The sequence below is a fragment of the Anabas testudineus genome, chromosome 6 (genome assembly GCF_900324465.2).
Source record: "Anabas testudineus chromosome 6, fAnaTes1.2, whole genome shotgun sequence".
In the NCBI taxonomy this organism is placed as follows: Eukaryota; Metazoa; Chordata; class Actinopteri; order Anabantiformes; family Anabantidae; genus Anabas; species Anabas testudineus.
The window spans coordinates 24248697-24269586 of record NC_046615.1 but is presented as its reverse complement, the minus strand read 5'-3'; the positions used below and the strand labels follow the sequence as shown (position 1 = coordinate 24269586).

At 41.0% G+C, this 20890-nt stretch overlaps 4 protein-coding genes across 10 annotated transcripts; 2 read left to right on the top strand and 2 right to left on the bottom strand.

The window, feature by feature from the left end:
* Nucleotides 1-1083: 1083 nt before the first annotated feature.
* On the top strand, nt 1084-5656 carry sycp3 (synaptonemal complex protein 3). 3 transcript variants are annotated; one of them, XM_026365905.1, is made up of 8 exons: nt 1084-1532; nt 1654-1735; nt 2325-2359; nt 2542-2659; nt 3003-3102; nt 3486-3565; nt 3918-4022; nt 4466-5656. In XM_026365905.1, the coding sequence occupies exons 1-7, from the start codon at nt 1382-1384 to the stop codon at nt 3976-3978; spliced, it is 627 nt and encodes a 208-aa protein (XP_026221690.1). In that variant the 5' UTR covers nt 1084-1381; the 3' UTR covers nt 3979-4022; nt 4466-5656. The 3 variants fall into 3 exon arrangements, with proteins under 3 accessions (XP_026221690.1, XP_026221688.1, XP_026221689.1); XM_026365903.1 differs by having other exon boundaries at nt 3486-3584; nt 4466-5652; XM_026365904.1 differs by lacking the exon at nt 3486-3565.
* An 866-nt stretch (nt 5657-6522) lies between these two features.
* On the top strand, nt 6523-10402 carry si:ch211-59o9.10 (uncharacterized protein LOC561841 homolog). Its single transcript, XM_026365676.1, has 11 exons — nt 6523-6664; nt 7000-7246; nt 7786-7834; nt 7927-8362; nt 8571-8662; nt 8746-8835; nt 9060-9135; nt 9496-9587; nt 9727-9845; nt 9960-10059; nt 10203-10402. Exons 2-11 carry the CDS (start codon nt 7113-7115, stop codon nt 10272-10274), a joined length of 1260 nt encoding a protein of 419 aa, XP_026221461.1. The 5' UTR covers nt 6523-6664; nt 7000-7112; the 3' UTR covers nt 10275-10402.
* Nucleotides 10403-10445: 43 nt separating this feature from the next.
* Nucleotides 10446-11689, bottom strand: lyrm5b (LYR motif containing 5b). The gene is made up of 3 exons (XM_026365677.1): nt 11473-11689; nt 11068-11134; nt 10446-10678 (listed from the first exon to the last, which is right to left on the bottom strand). The coding sequence occupies exons 2-3, from the start codon at nt 11110-11112 to the stop codon at nt 10472-10474; spliced, it is 252 nt and encodes an 83-aa protein (XP_026221462.1). The 5' UTR covers nt 11113-11134; nt 11473-11689; the 3' UTR covers nt 10446-10471.
* Nucleotides 11690-11812: 123 nt separating this feature from the next.
* On the bottom strand, nt 11813-20749 carry nedd1 (NEDD1 gamma-tubulin ring complex targeting factor). 5 transcript variants are annotated; one of them, XM_026365670.1, is made up of 16 exons: nt 20665-20749; nt 19612-19755; nt 18865-18959; nt 18519-18635; nt 18069-18209; nt 17154-17383; nt 16796-16997; nt 15760-15883; nt 15444-15575; nt 14595-14645; nt 14415-14504; nt 13960-14120; nt 13168-13363; nt 12769-12910; nt 12601-12667; nt 11813-12506 (listed from the first exon to the last, which is right to left on the bottom strand). In XM_026365670.1, exons 2-16 carry the CDS (start codon nt 19745-19747, stop codon nt 12402-12404), a joined length of 1989 nt encoding a protein of 662 aa, XP_026221455.1. In that variant the 5' UTR covers nt 19748-19755; nt 20665-20749; the 3' UTR covers nt 11813-12401. The 5 variants fall into 5 exon arrangements, with proteins under 5 accessions (XP_026221455.1, XP_026221460.1, XP_026221456.1 ...); XM_026365675.1 differs by having other exon boundaries at nt 13960-14108; XM_026365671.1 differs by having other exon boundaries at nt 15444-15572.
* Nucleotides 20750-20890: the final 141 nt, after the last annotated feature.

The following is a 20890-nucleotide window of genomic DNA, read 5'->3' as shown; positions in this document are numbered from 1 at the left end:
TGTTCTCATGTGATTAATGATTGCCTAAATCCAATATTAATATATGACGGTTGGAAAACCAGTAGGACAGTGGCTCGGAGGACCAGGGTTTGCCCCACCTGGACTAATTAGTACACATACAGTGTTCTTTCATGTGATTCTCAGTAGCTGTGCTAATTTGTCTGAACTGGACTAAACAGTCAAGGCAGGATTATCAGAATGGCAACTGCCCAGGTGCCCAAAAGTCCCACATTTTTTTCTTCAGATCATTTCTTAATGTACCTAATTAGATTTTTTATAAATTTGTACATTTAGAATAATAGCATTAATGGTGATTCCTCCATTCTCATGGTCTAGTTTTAAGACTTGATCAATAAAGTAATTGGCACACCAGGTACATCATAGGCAAGGTCAAATAATTTCATCCATATTTATTTAATTCCTAATAACTCCTAAGTGATTTTCTGTCAACTGAGTAGTTTTAATGAACATTTCTGGTACATGTTGGTTTTTGGGGAAATCCTAAAATAGCATTTTTACAAATTTGAAGGTGAAGAAACTAATTCTCTATGTTCAGTACGCAAAGATGTAAAACAACATGTAATGTGACTAAACAACGCTTCATCATTGAACGTTTGAACAGAAATGATCATTATATTAATTTCAATTTTGGATTTATTTCTAAATAAATGAATAAAAACACTCTCTGCACGGTTTCGGTCGATGTTGCCAAATCGGTCAGTTTTCCACCCAGTTGAACTTAGGTTGACTTTGATTTATGTACATGTTCATAGTTTCTATTCTGTCCATGCTTTCTAGTTAATTAATAGTCAATATAATAATTAATCAATAACAGATAATTAGCTAGATTTTCCCCAAAAACCTGCAAAAGCTTTAAAAAGGGACTTTATATAATCGACTGCTGATTAATTCAATGGTTACACGCGGGTTTTCATAGTTTACATCATTTCATAAAAGTGAGGACTTTTATTAACCAACTAATATTTATACTTTAATATGATTTAATAAGAATTTAATTGAATTCTAGATTCATATTTAGGTTAATTTACGGCTTTTTGTCAAATCTGGCACCAGCGACACTGTTCTGGCGGGAGTCAAGACGCAATTCGACGACGCTAGCTAGGTTAGCTTAGCTCAGTTAATTTTCAGTTTTAATAAACCTTCTGGGTCTAAACCCACTCCTAAAGTGGAGCCATAAACCAGAACGGACTTCCGTTTAATTTTAATAGTTACCAAAGGTCGCGTTGCGTCGGTTTGTTAACGTTACTGAACAATATCGTGACCTATTAGCTGTGAAAGCTAACACTAGCCGCTGTTAGCAGGGTGTAACTAACGCTAACGTTAGCAAAGCTGCTAAGTTTCAGGTTAGATAACCAAATTAATGCAGGAAGAGCAGGTTGGAAGAATGGCAACAGGGAGAAAACAGCTTAGGAAAAAACACCTTGAGGAAAAATCAGATAAGAAGGTCTTTGAGTTTACTCAAGAAGATAAAAAGAAAGAGCTGAGTGGTTCAGAAGACGATGTTAGAGGAGGTGAGTTGAGCTAACTAGTGCTAGTTCGTTGGGTTTAACGCTGACATGAGCTGCTCTTATCTGTTCAAACATGTCTAACTTGGAAATGGACAGTAAGTTTTCATCTGACTGTTACCCGAAGATGAAACTCCTATAGTGGACAAGCTGGCAAAGAAAAGACCTGCAGAGGACTTTGAAGTGGAGGAAGCTAACTGTGCTGTCGGGTAAGTTAAAGTATTAGTACTGTGTATTCCTGCAATATTTAGTGGTATCATTAGTATATGAAAACAAATGAATGCTGTGAGAGTACTACTTAAAACATTTCAGAGCTAGTATTGGCTAAATGTAGTAGTACTGTGACTAAAATCACTTTGTCAGTGTTAGTATATTCCTCATGAATCAGTTCTGCTTGGAACGACTTAAACAGCACTAGCTAGTTCTGTTTGACTTATTGTAAACACAGGCATCTAATAACTAATAACTCCAATATCGAATCCAGTACATAGTTTTTCAATTCAGTGGTGAAAGAAGCTCAGCAGCCTCATTCTTAATTTTAAATAAATCTCATCCACAACATCTTATCCACTTATAAGTTGCTTTTGATTCAGATGACTAAATGTAAATTTAATCTCTGTATGGATCATTAGCTAGCTTATTTTTGATTGTGTTTATGTACAATCTCTAAAAATTCAAAAGTAAGTTGTGGAATATAGTATAAAATAACGGAAAATGTAAGTTCGTATCTGTACTTGTTTAAGTATTACTTTTCACAACTTTATGAAAGTAACTTTCTCTTTTTTCACTTCTCTCCAGAAATGAGGTACAGTCCATGTTGGAGAGATTTGGAGGTAAGCAGTCCTTTTACCAGTGGGTGTCTAGGGTTAGTTAGTTAGTAGGGCTGATTAACTAATCATTCAGTATTAAATACTGAATACATACAGTATTTATAGTCCCTTTGTACAGTATTAACACATCTTCCTTTTTTTCCACACCCAGCAACAATATGAAATTTATACTTCTTTCCTTCAAGCTGATATCAGCAAGGTGATGCAGGCCAAGAAGAAACGGCTAGAGAGTCTGACAAAGAACTATATGAAGGGAAGCCAACACAAACTGGAGCAGCTCTGGAACAATTATCACAGCCAGAGGTTTTACTTTCTCTTTCTAACAATACAGGAAAACCACAAACTTAAAGAAACTTTGATGAAACTGTTGATCTGAGTATGAAGTCAAGTCAATGAGGAGGAAGGAATGAGTCAATTAAATGATCATGTAGCCAAAATTAACCTTTACTCATGTTAATAGTCAACCATTTCATTTGTTGAAAAATAACTGATAGTCTTCATCTTATCAGTTAAACTGTACGTTTATAAGCAGGGGGATTGCTTGATAATAAAAAAGGGGAATAACAAGATTTTCAGTTGATAGTTTCTGAATTTATATATTCTATTGAGAATAACATTTAAAATTTTGTTTCTGTGTTTTTTGCAGGCAGAAGATTACTCAACAGTACTCTCAGCAGGTCTCCACAGCGCTGCAGCAATGGGAGACTGAAGCCCAGCGAGCTGAGGAGCAGGAGGAGAAGCTCAATGTCAGTTCACTTGCTTTGTTGTTTGTTTAAAAAGGGTAGCAGGGTTAATGCTCTGTGGTTTCTAGTGCTGCTTTTTTGTGGACAGTGGTTGGGATTTACATTTTTTTTTCCTTAAAAGCCCCCAAACGTAAGGATGTAATGTAAAAAGAAGCTGCTATTTAAGCACGCAAGAGTAGAGAGATGGGTAAGGTATCTCAGAACATCTGTGGTAAATAATAATAAGTGGTACTTTATTAATGCCCTTGGAGGCGTTCAGTGTCTTGTCCAGGGACACTTCGACGTGTGGCCAGGAAGCTTAAGTAAACCTGCATTTCGTATCTCAAAAAGAAGACTGAGAATTGTTAGAGTATAGCGTATGTTAGTGTGAATTGTTCTCTCCATAGAATCTCTTCAGACAGCAGCAGAAGATCCTGCAGCAGGCCAGAGTCGTGCAGAACCAGAAGCTGAAGACTGTCAGAGAACTGTATGAGCACTTTGTGAAAGTGAGGCCTTTGTGTTTTAGTTCTATAACCTGTCAGTCTCCCACTGAAAGAGATCAAAAGTGTCCAGAAACGAACATGTCAACCTAAAGATTTTACATTTACATTTTACGTACTGTACACAGGACATCAGCAGGTACGAAAGAGGCTTAACAGGCGCTTGTTTCAGTTTCCTTAAAAATATAAAAACATAAATGTAAAATGCTTAAATATATTTTCTCTCCTGTAGCAGTTACTATTATTTCTTACAAAACATTTTTGTATGTTATTTTAAAAACGTCTGTCTGTAAATTCGGCAGCCCTACTGATCCAAACCTCCTCATATGTTTTGTCCAGAACATGGAGGAAATGGAGAAGAGCCATGAGGCCTTCATGCAGGGGGCACAACAAGAGCTGAGAAAGGAGATGGCCACACTGCAGAAGAAGATCCTCATGGACACGGTGAGCTCTGTTGTTTGAGTTTGAGTCAAAGTAGACTGTAAAATACAATCTCTTATTTTGATTCTGTCTGACTAAATTAAATTATATAATTATTATTAGCTGTGCAAACAATGCTGGTTTTAGCTCTCAAATCTATATCCTCAGATACAATAAAGCAGAACAAATACAGGGTGGATGTGGTGTGTATGTGTATATATTCAAGGGATGCAGAGTAAAAATATTAATATTACAAACATTAATATTAAATATAATATTTCAGAATTATTTTTACTGTAGTTTGTCAATCACAGTAAAAGTGCTTGTTTAGCCAAGATTACATCATTTTGAAACATCACTTAGTCAAATAAAATGACTGAAGTGAAATCGAAATGATAAACAGCAGTCAAACATAAACATGTTGCAGATAAATAGTGTGCTAACCTTAATGTTGTGTGTTTCCATAGCAACAGCAGGAGATGGCCACAGTACGCAAGTCGCTGCAGTCCATGCTGTTCTAACCTGCTGTTACTACGACAACGGGTTGTTGGGGTTGTCATGGTTACAAACCTTGTGTCTAAAGCAGTTCATGTTCTGCAGTTTTCTGTTTCTTGACTTTTTGACTTGTGGATTGTTTGTTCTGCCTCTCATTGTTTCCTCTGCAGTGAAACAGCAGCAGCTTCTACTGCTGTATCTTTATTTCATGAGAGTCATTCAAATGTTGGAGTATGTCTGTTTTAGCGTCATGAAAATACCTGACAAACAGTTAATTAGAAACAGACATATCTTTAGAGAAAATACTTTACATAAATTGCAGTTTAACTTAGTGGAGGATGGTGATGATCCAAATACAAAGCAGAAAATCATTTCTGTGAGCAGGTAAAAAATAAATAAGATCCTTTTTGTAGTTCCCAGTTTTGTGAATGGTTTCATTTTACAGTCTGTGGTACCAGTTGTGTTTAGTTATAACGAAGATTTATGTATAATTCACAAACGCAGAATTGTTTTGACAACAGTTTAGTTAGAATATTATTGCGACTCCACAGTGGGAGTTTTCTGACTAAATAGAGATTAAATCTGATTTTAATCTGAAATTACCTGAATTTCCCTTGCGGGGATTATTGAAGTTTACAGCCAGAACATTATGACCATCTGCCTATTTAGGTGGTATAGGCTTCAACCCACTGAGGTATGAACTGTATAAGATCTCTGCAGCTCCCTGTGGTCTCTCTGTCTTACACAGGCTTTTACAAATTTAGATTTAGTTGTATGAGTAAGGCCCCTTACTGGTCTCAGCAGCTGCACGTGTTGATGAACAGTTCATTCAACAACTCATTCTGCTGTAGATTTAAAAACTATAAAAAGACCAGACATATGAGCTTTGCTCCAGCAGGCTCTGTTCTGTTTAACCACCCGATCAGGTTGTACCATCTCTGAAGGTGACTGAATCTGCACCCGTTAGTGCGACTGTTGGGTTCTCAGTCACCTCCCTGAACAAAAGCGTCTTGCTTAGCTTGGCTAGATCGGCCAACAGAAACAGTCCTGATTGCTCCAGATGCTTTTTGTTGTATATCTATTGAGACCACTGTGAACCTGGGAACAGTCACATCTTTAGAAATGTTTTTAATGCCCTACACTACTAAATGTCAGTGTGAACACTCTGAGTACAGAGTTCTTAGACGTCACGTCTTGGTTTTTGTCCTGACGTGCAGTGTGAATTATGGGGCCTTTCTGTATATGCACAGATCTAATTTATGTCCAGTCACATTAATTTTCTACAGGTAGAGGACCCTGAGGATGATGAATGTGCAGATACATGGTTAGTTTTTAAAATGTGTTCTGAAAGCCTTTATTCATTTTAACCATCTACTGTAATGTTGGTGAAGATTCTCAGTCGTCCAGGTGACGTTATCTGGAAGTTGAGTCATGGCAACTGGACTTCCTTTTGTTAGGTTGAAATGTTTTGCTACTCAGTCGCTGCTTCAGTCTGAAGATAGTTGGTTAGAGACATGAATTTATCCTCCAGGTTTGGTTTCACTCCACCGCTTGACTCAACAGGAGGATGTGAAGGATGTAATAGTCACACCTCTGCCGACCCCTCTATCGCGTTAAGTGTGTCCAGCCTGGTGCAGGTGTGAACTGGTTCTGATCTTTCTGGGATAGATGAAAGAGCAGTATGATAAATAAAAGACAGGTTCAAGGCTCCACCTCTGTAGAGTGAGGGGTGTTTGTACATGCAAGGCTTCCCTCACCTCTCTCTCAAACCACTTGTCCTCTTTGTCCAATATTTGAACGTCTTGGATGAGTAGCGAAACGTTTCAGCCTAACGAGCAAGTCCAGTCGGCTTGACTCAACTTCCAGACATCTTAGATGATTTAGAATTTAAAACGTAGTTAACTTCCACTTTAAATGGACTAAATACAACACGCTCTAAGGAATCTGCTGTTGTGTTTTTATTTTAGCAACGTGCTCTCTGACTGTCTCTTGTGCAGTTGACATCTCTCCTACTGCTTCTTTTGTTTGACTTTTCTCTTCACCAAAAGTGGAACCGATCAGATCAACACGGCGCAGTTTTCAATGTGGCACCGGAAATACCCGTTTTTGAGACATCGTTGACTTCCGGTGTCTCCTCATCGGCACAGGGTCCGTTACCAGACGACGGTTCGGTGAGTTGGCAGATCGTGTGTGTTGTCTTCATCTTTGGTGATGTTCAGGGACTCTAGCTGCATCGATTCGTCGTCGTGTGTTTTATTAGTCGTTCTAATTAGTCGTTAGCTAAGTTACCGCTAATTCAGCTAGCGATGTGATGTTTGATGTTTGCTAAACGAGCAGGTTTTAAGTGGGTTGCTGAAGTTTTCCGGTGTCAGGTTAGAATTATTTGTGTCTGTCACGGTTAAATACTACATTCGTTGTATTAACCTTAAATTGAATATTAATTATGTTGAAATCGTAACATTAGCCAGCCATTCGTTGCAGTAACGTTATGTAAATATGTTCACAGGTTAACGTGAAAACCAACCGCACTCAGTATCAGGTGAGTTGTCGGTACCTGGTTCATATGAGAGTGGACCTGAGGTGATTATACAGTCGGGGTCCACAGTGCTGGATGAGGCCATGGATGAGACGTTAGCAGCCAGTCCCTGCTCGTCCGAATCGGACAGTCCTGGAGGTCTGAACCGAGGCTGCCTGCTCGACCCTGCGGACCTTCTCTATCATGACCTGTCCATCATCGTCCCTGAAACTCCCAGGTAACTTTGTGTCTAGTATGATCTGGATTGTGACACCGTAATCAGTCCAGGGTTGTTCAGTGTGTCAGAAAATGCAGTCAGCCTTTATTCTAGGTGCTAAAACTTCAGTAGTTCATCCTGAAGATTTCCTTTTGATTATTGTAGTAAACGAAACTGCACAAATTTTCAGTGATGCTGAGGCCTATTGGCCTGTTGTTCAACCCCTTGACTGACATGAAGTGGAATCCATTCTTCGTCTTTGTAAAATGTCCGCTGCCACTGGCTGTCACACAGCAACAAAGCAGAATATTTACAGCTGATACCGGGGGTTCTCTTTTTTTTTTTTTAATTAATGAAAGCTAACAGTGGAGTAACAATTCATGAGGGGATTGTTGTCGATGTCTGTTTGCTGCAGGGTTGAATTTACTTTCACGTTCACATTTTCTTCCAGTCTGTTATCGTAAAGTTGAACTTTATTTAAAGCCCATATATTTCCTGCAAATATTTCTTTGACTAAACAATTTGTCGATTTAATGTTAACATCTGTTTGCTTGGTTCAGTCCGCAGCTTGGAAAGCGGAGGAGACGTGGTCGTGTCACAGAGGAGACTGTGAGTTTGCAACCACAGCAATCTTTTCTGATGATCACAGAATGGGTGTGTTGTCCTGTTGGAGGTTGACCGCTGTGCGTTTCTTTCATCAGGTGGCTGTTGCAGGGTCTCCAGGACACCTAGAACTTCCCACTGGCAGTGAACGAGGTTGTTCGCGTAAATCCAAACGCAGGCGGCTGGCAGCAGTGATGGGAGAGCAGAATGTCGGCTTTGTTCCTGCTTCATCACTGGCTTTGCCTCTGGACACATTGCTGGAAGTGCCGCTCTCCACAACATCCTGTTCTTCCTCATCTTCTTCATCATCATCCTACCTCACACCAGTATCAGAGGGGGAAGTAGAGGGGGTAGCTCTCACTGTGACGGGCTCCACGATAGAAGCTAATAACAGCTTTCTCAGCCAGAGGAGGAGTCAAAGCATGACGACGGCTTCTGCATCACATTCGCCCCAACCTAGCTCTGATTCTCTGTCCTTCCTGACAGCAGAAGAGAGGAGATGGCTGAATGGTGAACAAGGAAATACCTCAACAGGTGAGGGCACAGTATGGTGTAAAAATGTACTGTAAATCTCTGCCACACAGGTGTTATAGTAATTACAAATAATTTATACAGCTGGATGTCACATAATCACTATCAAAATAAAACAGCAGAGTGTGTTCATCTACATATCTGCAAATATTATTAGGAATAGTTTTTATTATGTACTGTGAAGTGATTTTATTTTCTGTTGTCCAAAAAGCAGCAGAGCAGATCATCATCAGTGACGATGAGGAGGCTGTAATCCGCTCAGCACAGATGGAGGAAGATGAAGCGTTAGCCCGAAACCTTCAGGTCGGAAACCTCACCTGCAGCGTTCAGCACAAACATCTCACCTGTGCAGAGTGAACTGAGTGAAAATGTTTTTGATCGTTCAGGCCCAGTTTGACCGAGAGGAGGCCGAGTCGCACAGCATACATCAGCGCCACCGTCATCATCTTCAACAGCTGCAGCAGAACCATCCGAGGGTGAGAGACACTCATGTTCACTTGACGTTTAAAATGAACTTTTACTGAATGTTTTCCAAGCACTTTTACTTGTATCATTTGGTTCTTACATTCATTCAGACTCTATCACCACTCAAAAAAGAGACGCTAACTCATTCATTAAACAGAAGGTCTTTGATATGCTGTGTGTCTGTAAAGATGATTTACTTTGAGTCAGTGTTTAAACTCAAGTTAAATCTCTGCAGTATTATCCGTACATGGAGCGCAGCTGGATGTCTCATGTGCTGGCTGCCATCTCTCCTCCTGTCGCCTTTGAAGATGGTGAGTTCACAGAATGTGTGTTTCACTGTGCCGGTTTTAAATCCTGGGCTAGCAGGTTTCTGGAGACAGGACAGAGGAATCAGTTGGTGGAAACTTGTTTTTATACAACAGGTCACTGAATAATCCATCAGAAGTCATTTCATTAATTATGATGCAACTGAAAACTGGATATTCACACTGTCACACTGGAAATTATTTGAAAAGCAGTACTTCTACTTTGTGGTATTTACTACATGAGGTTAGGACTTTCTTCCAGTGAGTGATGACAGAACTGGATCCGATCAGATCCAGACGCAGTTGTTTGTTTGTGGTCCAGATCCCAGTTGAGGGTTTAACGACTGATGAAGTGTGTTTGTGCAGATCTGATGGGTCAACACAGAAGACGTGGACGAGGCAGACGGAGAAACTCCCTGCTCGACTTTTCAGAAGATCTTCAGGGAAATGACTATGAGGTGAGGAGGACGATCACTAGAGCAAGAGACTCGTCGTGTGATTCATCGTGTGATCATCCCCAAATGATTAACTCACATCTGCATCTATCGATTTTCCTGAATCATGAAGAGAACAACCTTTCCTCTGCTCGTGTTTCAGGCTCTTCTGGAGTTTGAGGAGCGTCAAGGTGCCGTCGTGTCCAAGAAGTTGACTCGGAGGGAAATCCAGCGGTTTCCCACCAAATTCTTCCAGTCATCCAACAGCGCCGGGAACACGCAGTAAGTCGGAGCAGCTGGTCTGATCCGGAGCTCAGTGTTTGTTGATGTAATGTTGGCGAGTCTTCATCTCTGATTCCTGCCGATTGATGAATTGATTGATTGATTGATTGACAGGTGTCAGATATGTTTCTGCGACTACACTGATGGGGAGAAGCTGAGGATGTTGCCGTGTTTCCATGACTACCACGTCCAGTGTATTGATCGATGGTTAAAGGTAACTGCTCACACACTCGTCCATCTTGTTCACCAAACGTTTGATTACCTGAGACTGACGACAGCTCAGTTCATGATGTGTGTGATAGATTACACACAAATCCAATCAATAGCTGATTATACGTGCCCCCCCTTCCCCAACAGGACAACACCACCTGTCCCATCTGCAGAGCGAACCTGGCTGACGGGGACTCCCTCGCCCCCCCGACCCTCTGACCTCTGTGCTGCTATTGTTTTCTACTTTAAGAATTTTGTTTGATGAAGGAAAAGTCATGTTTTTTCTTTCATACTTTTATTTAAATCGTGAACTCAGATCATTCCAGTTAAATAAATGTTTCCTCCTATATTTCGTGTGCGTCTTCTTCAGCTGTCCTCTCACATTAGGACAGGTGAGAACAGTCTCTGCAGGTGTTTTATTCCTCATAGTAGCGTTTCTTCATGGCTCTGTATTTCCTCAGGTAGTACAGAGCCTCCAGCTCTCTGGCCACGTACTCCCCTCGAGCGATCATCTCCTTGATCTTCTCCGGGTCCTGGACCGCTCTGTTCTTGGCGAACGCCGCTCTCAGTCGGTCTCTGAAGTAGTCGCCTCCTCTGGGGTACTCCCGCCCGAGGTAGAGGAGCTGAGGACGTGCAGGAGTTAGACAATCAGTCCAACGTGTTTCAGATACTTGAATTTCTCTTTATTTGGTACTTGGAGTATTTTAAGATTTATTAATCCGACAGAGGGGAAACTCAGCAGAGGGAACAGAGACGAGGACAAGAAGATATTTAACAAACAAAGCATCTGATTATACATAGTTACAGAGTATTGAAGATTGCACCTCCCATGACTATTGTATGAACACACCTCGAGTTACATATTCGCTGAAGTACTGCAGTAATATATTGTACAGTGTGTTTCACATATTTCAGTATCTGAAAGCAGTGAACTTACGTTTGTTTCATCAGCATCATGTACGTACGAGAACATTTAAAAGAAATGTTAATGGTTCAAAATGAAAAGACTCACATTTTTATAAAGTCGAACCACTTCAGTCCTCAGAGGATTCGCCATCGAGCCACGTTACATTTATGTTCTGTGAATATCCCAAAAAAATAGGTTAGATTCATTTAATATAATAAAATAAAGTACAGAACAACAGGCACCGTGAAGTAAACACGTGGGTTCAAGTGATGTTAATGAAGTTCTTAAAAACCAGCACATGTTGTTCTGATGTTCGTTTTCATTATATGAACAGATTTAAACCTTTTTTAAGAGACAGTTGAGTTTGAGTTGAGTGTTTCTCTGTAGAAATATAAATACATTCATGAATAGAATAATAATATTAATCATTTGTCTGTTTCTGTTAATAGAAAACAATGATACGACTTCTACATTTACCGAGTTAGTGAGTCAGTAAAAGCCTGAACTCACCTGCGGCTGCAGCTCCTGAACTGTCTGTGGGACTAAGTTAAACTACGACCGGGTCCCGTGTCCGTGGGTTTATGGAGCTGTTGGTGTTAATATAAAGATGAACACGGTTTTAGCTTCTGATCGTTTTAACAGCTGTTCAATCAAAACAACCAGAGCGGACACAGGAAACGCTGCTTTCGCACATGCGCACACTGGTTGGTAATTTTACCTGCCGAGTTTTGAAGAGACGGGATTAAAAGTGTAAATATAATTACAGCCGCTTTTTAACATACAGACCTGTTCTAGTTATTTAACATTAAAAAAGAACATTTGTTTACACAGATGCAAAATGATTCTGTCGCATTTTCACCATAATTAGTTTTTATTCTGAAAACAAAATGAGTAAAAACATGATACAGGCCCCATGTGAAGGTGTAAACACCTGTGTTAGCTACATCGTCACACTGAAGTTCAACCACTGTTCAAAGTCTCACAGGTTGTACAATTCTAATTATACACTTTAAATGACAAAACCCAGAGATACTTTATATTTGTGATGGACTCAGCTGGACATGTTATCACATGACCTGCTCTCCATCAACAAAAACACACAGTCAGTCACAGCTGTGCTGCCTCAGACGTCCCCGGCATCAGTAGGCGCAGTCTTTCAGCCAAACTGTCGTCCTGAAGACAGGCAGTCACGAAGTCCAGACATCTGTTCGTCCTGTACAATGAGCGAGTAACAGTGAAGACAACAGGAAGGCAGCGATTTCAAGGTTTTCCTGCGCTGAACTGAGACAGTTTGCACAAAGACACAATCCAAACTACAGCCCAACACGTTACCATCTCTGACCCTAAACATGACCTTGCTGAGGGAGAGAAACCGTCTGGGAGAAAGCGCTGCCTGAGAGGCAGAACTCAGGGCACAACAGTTACTCGGCAGTTCTGGATCAGTAGTTGGTCTTCAGTCTCCGGTTCTCCTCTCTCAGCTTCTCAATCTCTTCCACCAGAGACTCGTTCACAGAGTATTTCTCTATCAGACTGTGGATCTCATTCTGGGAGAAATAATCAGGCACAGACGACACATGTCAGAACAGACTCACTACATTTCACAACATGTTAAATCGAAGTGTCCGTGTTGGTTCGTACCAGCTGGATGTAGAACTGTCGGACCATCTCCACCTGAAGGTTGACGATGTCTCTGTGACAGGCGTCTCTGAGGAGGAAGAAAAACATCTGGATCACTGGTTGTTTTGTGGCATTAGATGTGAAGGAAGGCAGAAGCTTTCCAGATCCACAAGTGAGACAGAGGCAGACCTGAACTCCTCCAGAGTTTCATGGATCATATTCTGAATGAAGTGGATCTGCAGGGAGGTGAGCGGAGCAGCTCCTCCTTGGCCGACCACCTCTGCAATGTTCTGGGAGAGAGAGGAGGACACGGCTGCCGACAGAGCTGCACCTGAACACGCAGACAGAACCGTTAGGAACCACGACATCCTGACAGACCGTTAATAAAGAAAGGAAACTTGATGACTGCTGTTGTAACGGGGCCGTTTACGAGCGTGTAGTGGAAAAGAAATCAATCAGCGTCGCCTCGGAGACACTTATGTAAACAGCGATGTCTCGGCTGTCCCCTTGTCATCTGATCGTCCGGACACAACATAATACCAGGCCCCGACTGAACCAAAGCACTGACCGCGTTCACTGGTTCTCTACCTGCTGCTGTAGCAGTGGGTGGAGCTCCCTGGACAGGTGAATCATAGGTCAGTTGGGCCTGAATCCCATTGGCTCTTCTGAGGCTGGGCTCCGGAGTGAAGAACGGAGGGGCCGGCTGACTGTGACCGGTCTGCTGGGATGAAGTGGGAGGGGTGTGGCTGTGGCCCTCCAGACTGGAACTGCTGGTTTTCTCAGACTGTTGAAGAAGAAGCGATGTCAGTAAATCAGTGTAATGAAACGTGTTGAATCAATCACCTCAAATATCAGAAACTCTACTCCTCTAACTCACTCAATCAGTAAATTCACAAGCTGAGGATTTAACTGTATTCTCATTCTGAACTGAACTGAACTGTCCGACAGGTGTTTCTATGATCAGGTACCACGTGAACTCCAGTGTGTACTCTCAGTATAGAGAGAGTAGAGCAGTAAAACAAGGAACTTGTGCTTCATGTTCAGTTCTGGTCGGAGCAGTATTTATCCCTCCAACACTCCCAGAAGCACCATACTAAACAGCACCGCCTTAGCTACAATGCTAACATTAGCTAGGGAAAGATCACTGCAGCTGTTGTTTCACCAGACGAACAGGCTGTCCCTCTTCGTTGGTCTTAATTACAGCTTAAGATTAAAGTTAATCTAAACAAGGAAGGACAAGTGTACAGTGGCCTCTGAATCTTATCTAAACACTTTTTCATCTTCCCACCTCGTCTTTATACACTGTGTTTACAGTGCATAAAGACGAGGAACTTTTCTGGACCTTTAAATGACGAACTGTGCCTTTATACAGATATATACCTTTCTGGAGTCACATGGTTCACCAGCAGGATGTGGCTCTTCTTCTTTGATCGGTGGGGGGGTCTGAAAGACGGACAGTGGGCTGTAGCACCGACCTGCAGAGGCTACCAGCGGGGTTCCCAGGGGGGTCTTACGGTGGGAGTTGGCACCTGAATGAGCCTCTGAAGCATTCCCATCATTCAACATCAGAAAATGACTTTAACTTTAGAAACATGATGAGTCATGTGACACGATCAGCTCTGTGGAAGTAATGCTACTTTCCAAGTTAACAGAGAACTACAAACACAACCCTCCTAAAATGTTTATATTACAGAGACACGAATGTGAATGTGACATCTGCATAAGAAGAATAAATTAGAGAAGTGTGTTATGGAGGTCACAGCGCTGGTGTTCAGGGTAACCTGGTTACTGAATACTAAACTACAGTACAAGTGTCCCAGTGAAGGAAGTCTGACCTTCTCTGACTGGTGAGAAGATGTCCAGACTGGCCCGTCCAATGACCTGCTGACCCTCCCCTTCTCTGGACAACATCTCCACACTGGCGGCTGTGGAAACACGGCCTCTAAGTAAGTCCAGAACCAGCAGCATCATTCAAAGTAAAACCTATTAGACTGAGAAGTGTCTCCCTGTCTTACCATGTGTTTTTCCAAACAGTGCGTCTCCAGCCGTCCCTGGCGCCCTCAGGTCTGTTACAGAGAGACGAGATGAGGGATCAGGGTAAGTCTAAGAGTTGACCTCTTGAAGATCCAGCAAAGTGAAAAGATACTAACAGACAGTTTTAGTGGGAAATAAGTCCTCGTCATCACACCGACATGTAAAATGGAAGTTAGTTCTGACATATGACTTCATCAGTAAAGTTGTTTATCGGTGTAAATACAAACGGTGGGAAACTGTTCTGTAGGTGCAACTGTACATTGTACTGCAATCCCATACACCTCCTCTATCATCAGGATACCTTTACAGAGTTCATATGTTAACTTCAACGTTGTTGCCGCCCTGCCTGTGGATCTTTTTGAATCCTGTCGGACTCTGTAACGTGATCTGTGCGTATCTCTTTTCCTGGAATTTGACTGAATCATAATTGTTTTACTCAGAGTTAAGGTGAGTGTGTGATTTAGTTTTATACCATGTTGTTGACGTTGTTGTTCTACTTGTTAAAAAGTGCAGTGTGTCACATTTAGCAGCATGAAACATGAACTAGATGAGTGAAATGTTTACAATGCAAAGTCAAGTGATCCTGGCACAGTCAGAAACAGGGCATCACTTTTAAAGTAATAAAACATCTTTCAGAATAAACATCAGAACAAAATGTTTTAATCAATCACAATTAGAGCTGTGCGATTTGAGTGTCATATTGTGTAGAGATATTCTGTAATATCCTTGATCACAATGTCAGTAATAATTAGTTTAAATGTGAAAATAGAAAAACCCAAACAACACAACAGCTGATTGTGTTACATTAAATTCTGTTTGTTTGGACCGACCTTCCCGAGCAGGAGAGAAGATGTCAAGACTGTTTCGACCAACGTTGGTGAACTTCTCCACGACAGGAAACTGCTCTGATCCCTGTTGACCCTCTGCCTCTCGGGGCAGCCCCTCTGCACCAGCGCCCCCTGCTGGAGACAACACTTGTGTTAATGAATAATAATAATAATAATCATAATAATAATAATAATAATAATAACGTTTGAACATCTATTTATTGATCTGAGTCACGGTTTATACAGTGTGTGATCTAATGTGTGTAGTCTAACAAAGTGTAATGTGACGTGTTGACAGGAACCAGTGATATGAACCGACCTGTACCTGTCACCTGTCTGTGAGGGGCGGGACCTGTGTTAGGGGTAGGATCTTGCTGGTTGCTGGACAGTTTAGTTGAAGACCTTTTGGTACTGGCAATCTTGGTGGAGCCCAGTTTACTGGACTGGAGTGAAAGAGAGAGAGAAAGCCGCACATTGAAACAGATGGCAGAGCTATTTATCACCAGTGTTGAGCTAATGTGGTACAGAATGACCACAGTAATGCAGTAATGTGATGCATCATAATTTATTTCTTAGCATTAAGTATAGTAATACTGTGAGTGACTTAGTTTACATTTAGAAACATTTGCACTTCTCTAAATGTCTTAATAACTAATGTTTAGATAGTCCACATGCAGAGAAACACTGACATCTACGTGCAACAGAAGCTGCAGCTGAACCTGTTGTTGGTACCATTGGTGTCTCTGAAGGAGCTAAATATGAGATGAAGGATGATGGTAATATCTGCAGTGAGCCTGTGACCTGTGTTTTATTAACAGCAGCTTAATAATTTCAATTTATGTTTATACGCTTGCTTTGTAAGAATAACACAAAAGTTATTTCAAAAGTAATTAGTGTGAGTTTATACTAAAAATCATAATGCAGACAAAGAAATTAATAAAAAAAAAATCCCTTCTACTTTTCGCAACAGTAGTTTTCCTGGTGTGTAATATTCTGTGTATCGTTTTAAAATAAAGCAGTTTAAGCATCACATGCTGAGAGAAATAAGTTCACTTGTTATCTAAGCCACGAACTAAGTTTATCTGTAGCTGAAAACTATGAACTATGGTCAGTGCAGGCAACTGAATGACTCATTATAATTTGAGACTATGCTTCTTGCAGTTTGCAGTGTAGGTGGGCCGTATCACCTGGCAAAAAGACCTCGTAAAAAATTCATAGAATCTCACTAATTAAAACGTAAAGGAAATGAGCTGAACTCAAAAGAGTTCCTGATACTTCGCCATAAAGTTAAACTAAACACAGTGTTTGTTTTACACGGCCGCCAGAATTTCAGCAGCAGACGTTTGTTTTGATACCTTGTGTCTGCTGGTGTTGCTCTGGAAGCGCAGGCAGGTGACTGAGGTTTTATGTGCCACAGTGATCCTGGTGGGGGCGCTAGAGTTTCTCAGGTCATACTGGTAAATCTTCCCCTGAGTGGATCCAACCACCAGACCAGTTCCATCCAGCGTGAAGTCCACAGCGGTAAGAGGACTTTCTACTCGGATGGATCTCAGGACACTGCAGACACACACACACACACACACAAACACACACACACACACGATAAAGCAGAAATACAAACATGTTACACCTGTGTCACATTTCAATTTTATACAGAATGTTTCAACACTTATTCTGAAACATTGAAGACTACAGAAGCGTGTTCGCTCTTACATCTTGCTGGCCGTGTCGTAGCAGATGATCTTCTTGTCCAGACCGACGCTGACCACCAGTAGCTCACTGGCAGGGGAGAAAGCCAGACCACAGGCCGGGGCTTTGTGAGCACTGTCAAAAACATGAAGCTCCTTCTGGGTGTTGGAGTCCCACAGGACCACAGTGCCGCTGTCAGAAACACTGCCCAGCAGGGAGCGTTTCAGCATGGACAGCCTCAGGTCGTGGATGGGCTGAAGATGAAACAGAAACTTCTCGGTTCTCTGCTTTATTGTAACAACCTTTTTCGTCAATACAGTAAGATTCAAGAGCAGGAGATTCTCAGGAATGACGACAAATCTAAGCTTGATATAAGGACATAAGGTACTATTTAGGCCCCAAGGCCTGTATTTGTTACATTTACATTTTAGTCATTTAGCAGCATTTTTTTTCCAAAGCGACTTACAAGTCATTACAAGGTACAAGGGCAGCCTGAGGAGGTCTTGCCTAAGGACCCCTACTGGAGGTAGGCCACAGCTGGGATTTGAACCCCAGTCTCCAACATAGGAGGCGGTGATGTTACCACTATACTAACCAGCCGCTATTAAACTTCTTCAACATTTAGCAGAGCGGGGGTCCTAACTGGTCAGACTAACTGGTCACTAACATGAAGTTCAAAAAGACAGCTGGGAGAAAAACACATTTTCAGTGTGATACAGCCGCTCTGTCAATTTTAAATGTGCCTTTAGCTTTCCTTCCTTACCCTTAGTTATATACACATACACACACACATGTATGAGATATAACCAACTTACAGTGTGTAACATCGCAGTATTATCAGTGTTAAAGCTATCCTGTATTTATTTAGGTAGTGTTTTTAGTCCTTGTCCTTGAAACATTTTGTACTGTAGTATATTACTGTAAACAGACTTGTCTGACCTGGTTGCTGCCGTGACCGAAGGCTTTACTCGACATGTTGGTGGTGAGACTGTGCAGGACCAGGTCTCCACTGGTGGAGCCTGAGGCGATGTAGCTGTCGTTGGTATTGAAGGACACACAGGTCACCTCTTCTTTATGATCCTGATAGACGGACATGCACAGAGAGACGGGTACCAGGGTTTAGCATTATTTATTATTTTCTTCATTAAAGGACACTTTGTAATTCATTTCAACCAGTTACTTCAGAACATATCCAGCCCCCTTTGTATCATAGGTTTTATTTAAAATTGATAGAATTCCCACATACTTAATATACTATACTCACACAGGAAAAATGGGATAAACTGCCCAAACCCTGATTCAGAATTTCATCCTTTTCAAATTAAATATGTGATGCAAGTGTGCACCAAGAGTTTACAGGATGTTTACATGCTTTATCTGAGGTCTTACCTTGAGGGAGCGGTGCAGTCTTTTGGTCTTCAGGTCCCAGATGTGAACACATTGGTCCAAACCTCCACTGACCAGAAACTGAGACGAGGAGCTCAGACACACACGGTTCTGCTTTTTCTGAGGTTGCAGAGATATGTCAATGATAGAAAGTATTGCAGTGCTGATGACCTTGATCATAGTGGCTACTAATCAAAACCCTGAACAGGTTCATTAGGGTGAAAGAAGTGATGTATGTAAGATGTTGTATGAGCAGTTCAGAGAGTTTAGTGAATTAGAGAAAAATCTGGAAGATTTAGGATCAACTATGAATATGCTTTCTCCACTGTGAATAAAGCCATGCACTCACCCCTTCGGCCAGTTCCACCACTGAAACAGGAGCTGACTTGAGGCTGGAAACCACCAATTTGTCTCCACTGCTACTCGCACTGACCAGGTACTGGTCTGAATCAAGGTTAAGGTTGGTACATATTTCACTCCTAAATTTTGTGATATTCTATGAGATTTATACAGACAATATATTTTATTGATGAAGTACATGTTTTGCAGATTAATCAATAACCAAATTTGTTGCTGGTAACAGCCTTGGAATTTTTTTTCCTCGTCTAAGCTGTGATTAAGGTCGCCACAGTAGATCATGATCTGCATATTTACATTTACATTTACATTTTAGTCATTTAGCAGACGCTTTTATCCAAAGCGACTTACAAGTCATTACAAGGTACAAAGGTAGGCAGGGTGAGCGTGAGGAGGTCTTGCCTAAGGACCCCTACTGGAGGTAGGGGTCCTTAGGCAGTCTCCCACATGGGAGGTGGTGATGTTACCACTACACTAACCAGTCCACGCATATAGATTTTGCACTGTTTGTTCCCCTTCCTGATGCAACTCATCCTGTTCTTTGTTTGTGTGTGTGTTGGGCTTGGGATAAGCACCCAGAGTACACTGGTCTGTGCACCCTAATACTAGAACCAGTACTTTACAATTGTGTTAATGTTGTTTATCATCAGATTTGTAAATAGATGGCTGGTAATAAATTAAGATTTACACATCCATCAAATGCACATAATGTGTATTGTTCTCTTATGCATCAAGATACTGTTACTGCTCCAGCAGGCCTGGGCGACAGGGTGGCTGATGCTGTGTGGGTTAAACTGCTCCAGCGGTGCCATGGAAATTGCATCCCAAATCCTCACACAGTCTCCTGTGGACACCAGGCGGGTCCCCTCATCCATGGCAACACCTGGAGGGAAACACACCAGCAGCTCAAACAGGAGCAACTAGGTCCTTTTCATTTAGACGTAAACTGAATGTATTTGGATTTTTAACGGTGGGAAATTATAATATATATTTTATTTGAACTATTTTCTCAGTATTTTATAGACAATTTATAAAGAAAATAATAAACAGCGGAAGTAGGAGAAGTACTCACAGCACAGACATACAGTTGTTTTACTTGTTGAGTCTAATTCCTCACAAGATTGTTTTTGGATTGTCAATAAAGTTCCCTTATTTCAGAATCGTAAATATGACTAGAAACAGATATAACTACTGTTATTGATGCATTAATAAGTAATGTAGCAGGTACAGGTGGAGCTCATTTTAACCAGTTCATCTACTGACAGCTGGTTAATGTCTAATAATCACTTATTCATTATTATGTATTTTTCAGATTTTGCATTAAGAATCTTCCCAACATCTAAAAGTGTCAGATACGTGTAGACGAGTAAAGGAATAAAGAACATCAACAACTCAGTAGTTTAATCACTAATGAGAACTAATGCATTTCAAATGCATTAGTTCTACTTGTGGTGACTTTAAGTACTTAAAAGATACTAGCATTTGAAGCAGGATAAAAGCAGGATGAACCTGTAAAGAAGCAACAACTAACACTAACTGGCTAACTAACAGCAGCTAGTAATTAAATCTGCAAACCGACAGATAGCGTTAAATTAAACTAACCGACAGTAGCTAACTGAAGTTAGTTAACGTTATATGTAGCTAGCTTAGCGTTAGCTGCACCCGAAGGCATCAACAGGTTTCAAAGTTACCGAACAGACATAAAAACATGGTTAAACAACATGAAACCTGCGTTAAGTTGTCAGAGACTAATCAATTATGTAAAGGTTTTAATTCAACGTGCCATACATACCTTAAAAGATGAATTATGATCTGACAAGTTGACGTTTTGTTTTTGATCCGCCTGCAGCTCAGAAACCGCCACTACGGAAACCAGGAGGGACAAAAGTGTCTGCAGTACATTTACTTTACTAAGTACTGTAAGTACTATTTGTACTTTACTTCCACTTTAATGGTAGACTATATAATCCATATATAAATTATTATTTGAATATAGGTAAACTAGTATAAATAATAGA

What these genes read in the sequence shown, in the direction of transcription:
- sycp3 (XM_026365903.1), top strand. Translation starts at nt 1,382, where the DNA reads ATGCAGGAAGAGCAGGTTGGAAGAATGGCAACAGGGAGAAAACAGCTT. An exon ending in AGAAGACGATGTTAGAGGAG is followed by an intron (nt 1,533 to 1,653) that starts GTGAGTTGAGCT and finishes TGTTACCCGAAG; the next exon opens with ATGAAACTCCTATAGTGGAC. An exon ending in AGAAGATCCTCATGGACACG is followed by an intron (nt 4,023 to 4,465) that starts GTGAGCTCTGTT and finishes GTGTTTCCATAG; the next exon opens with CAACAGCAGGAGATGGCCAC.
- si:ch211-59o9.10 (XM_026365676.1), top strand. Translation starts at nt 7,113, where the DNA reads ATGGATGAGACGTTAGCAGCCAGTCCCTGCTCGTCCGAATCGGACAGT. An exon ending in CGTTAGCCCGAAACCTTCAG is followed by an intron (nt 8,663 to 8,745) that starts GTCGGAAACCTC and finishes TTGATCGTTCAG; the next exon opens with GCCCAGTTTGACCGAGAGGA. An exon ending in TTCAGGGAAATGACTATGAG is followed by an intron (nt 9,588 to 9,726) that starts GTGAGGAGGACG and finishes CTCGTGTTTCAG; the next exon opens with GCTCTTCTGGAGTTTGAGGA.
- lyrm5b (XM_026365677.1), bottom strand. Translation starts at nt 11,112, where the DNA reads ATGGCGAATCCTCTGAGGACTGAAGTGGTTCGACTTTATAAAAAT. An exon ending in TGGTTCGACTTTATAAAAAT is followed by an intron (nt 10,679 to 11,067) that starts GTGAGTCTTTTC and finishes GCACGTCCTCAG; the next exon opens with CTCCTCTACCTCGGGCGGGA.
- nedd1 (XM_026365670.1), bottom strand. Translation starts at nt 19,747, where the DNA reads ATGGATGAGGGGACCCGCCTGGTGTCCACAGGAGACTGTGTGAGGATT. An exon ending in GGCCTGCTGGAGCAGTAACA is followed by an intron (nt 18,960 to 19,611) that starts GTATCTTGATGC and finishes ACCTTGATTCAG; the next exon opens with ACCAGTACCTGGTCAGTGCG. An exon ending in TACGACACGGCCAGCAAGAT is followed by an intron (nt 16,998 to 17,153) that starts GTAAGAGCGAAC and finishes GTGTGTCTGCAG; the next exon opens with TGTCCTGAGATCCATCCGAG.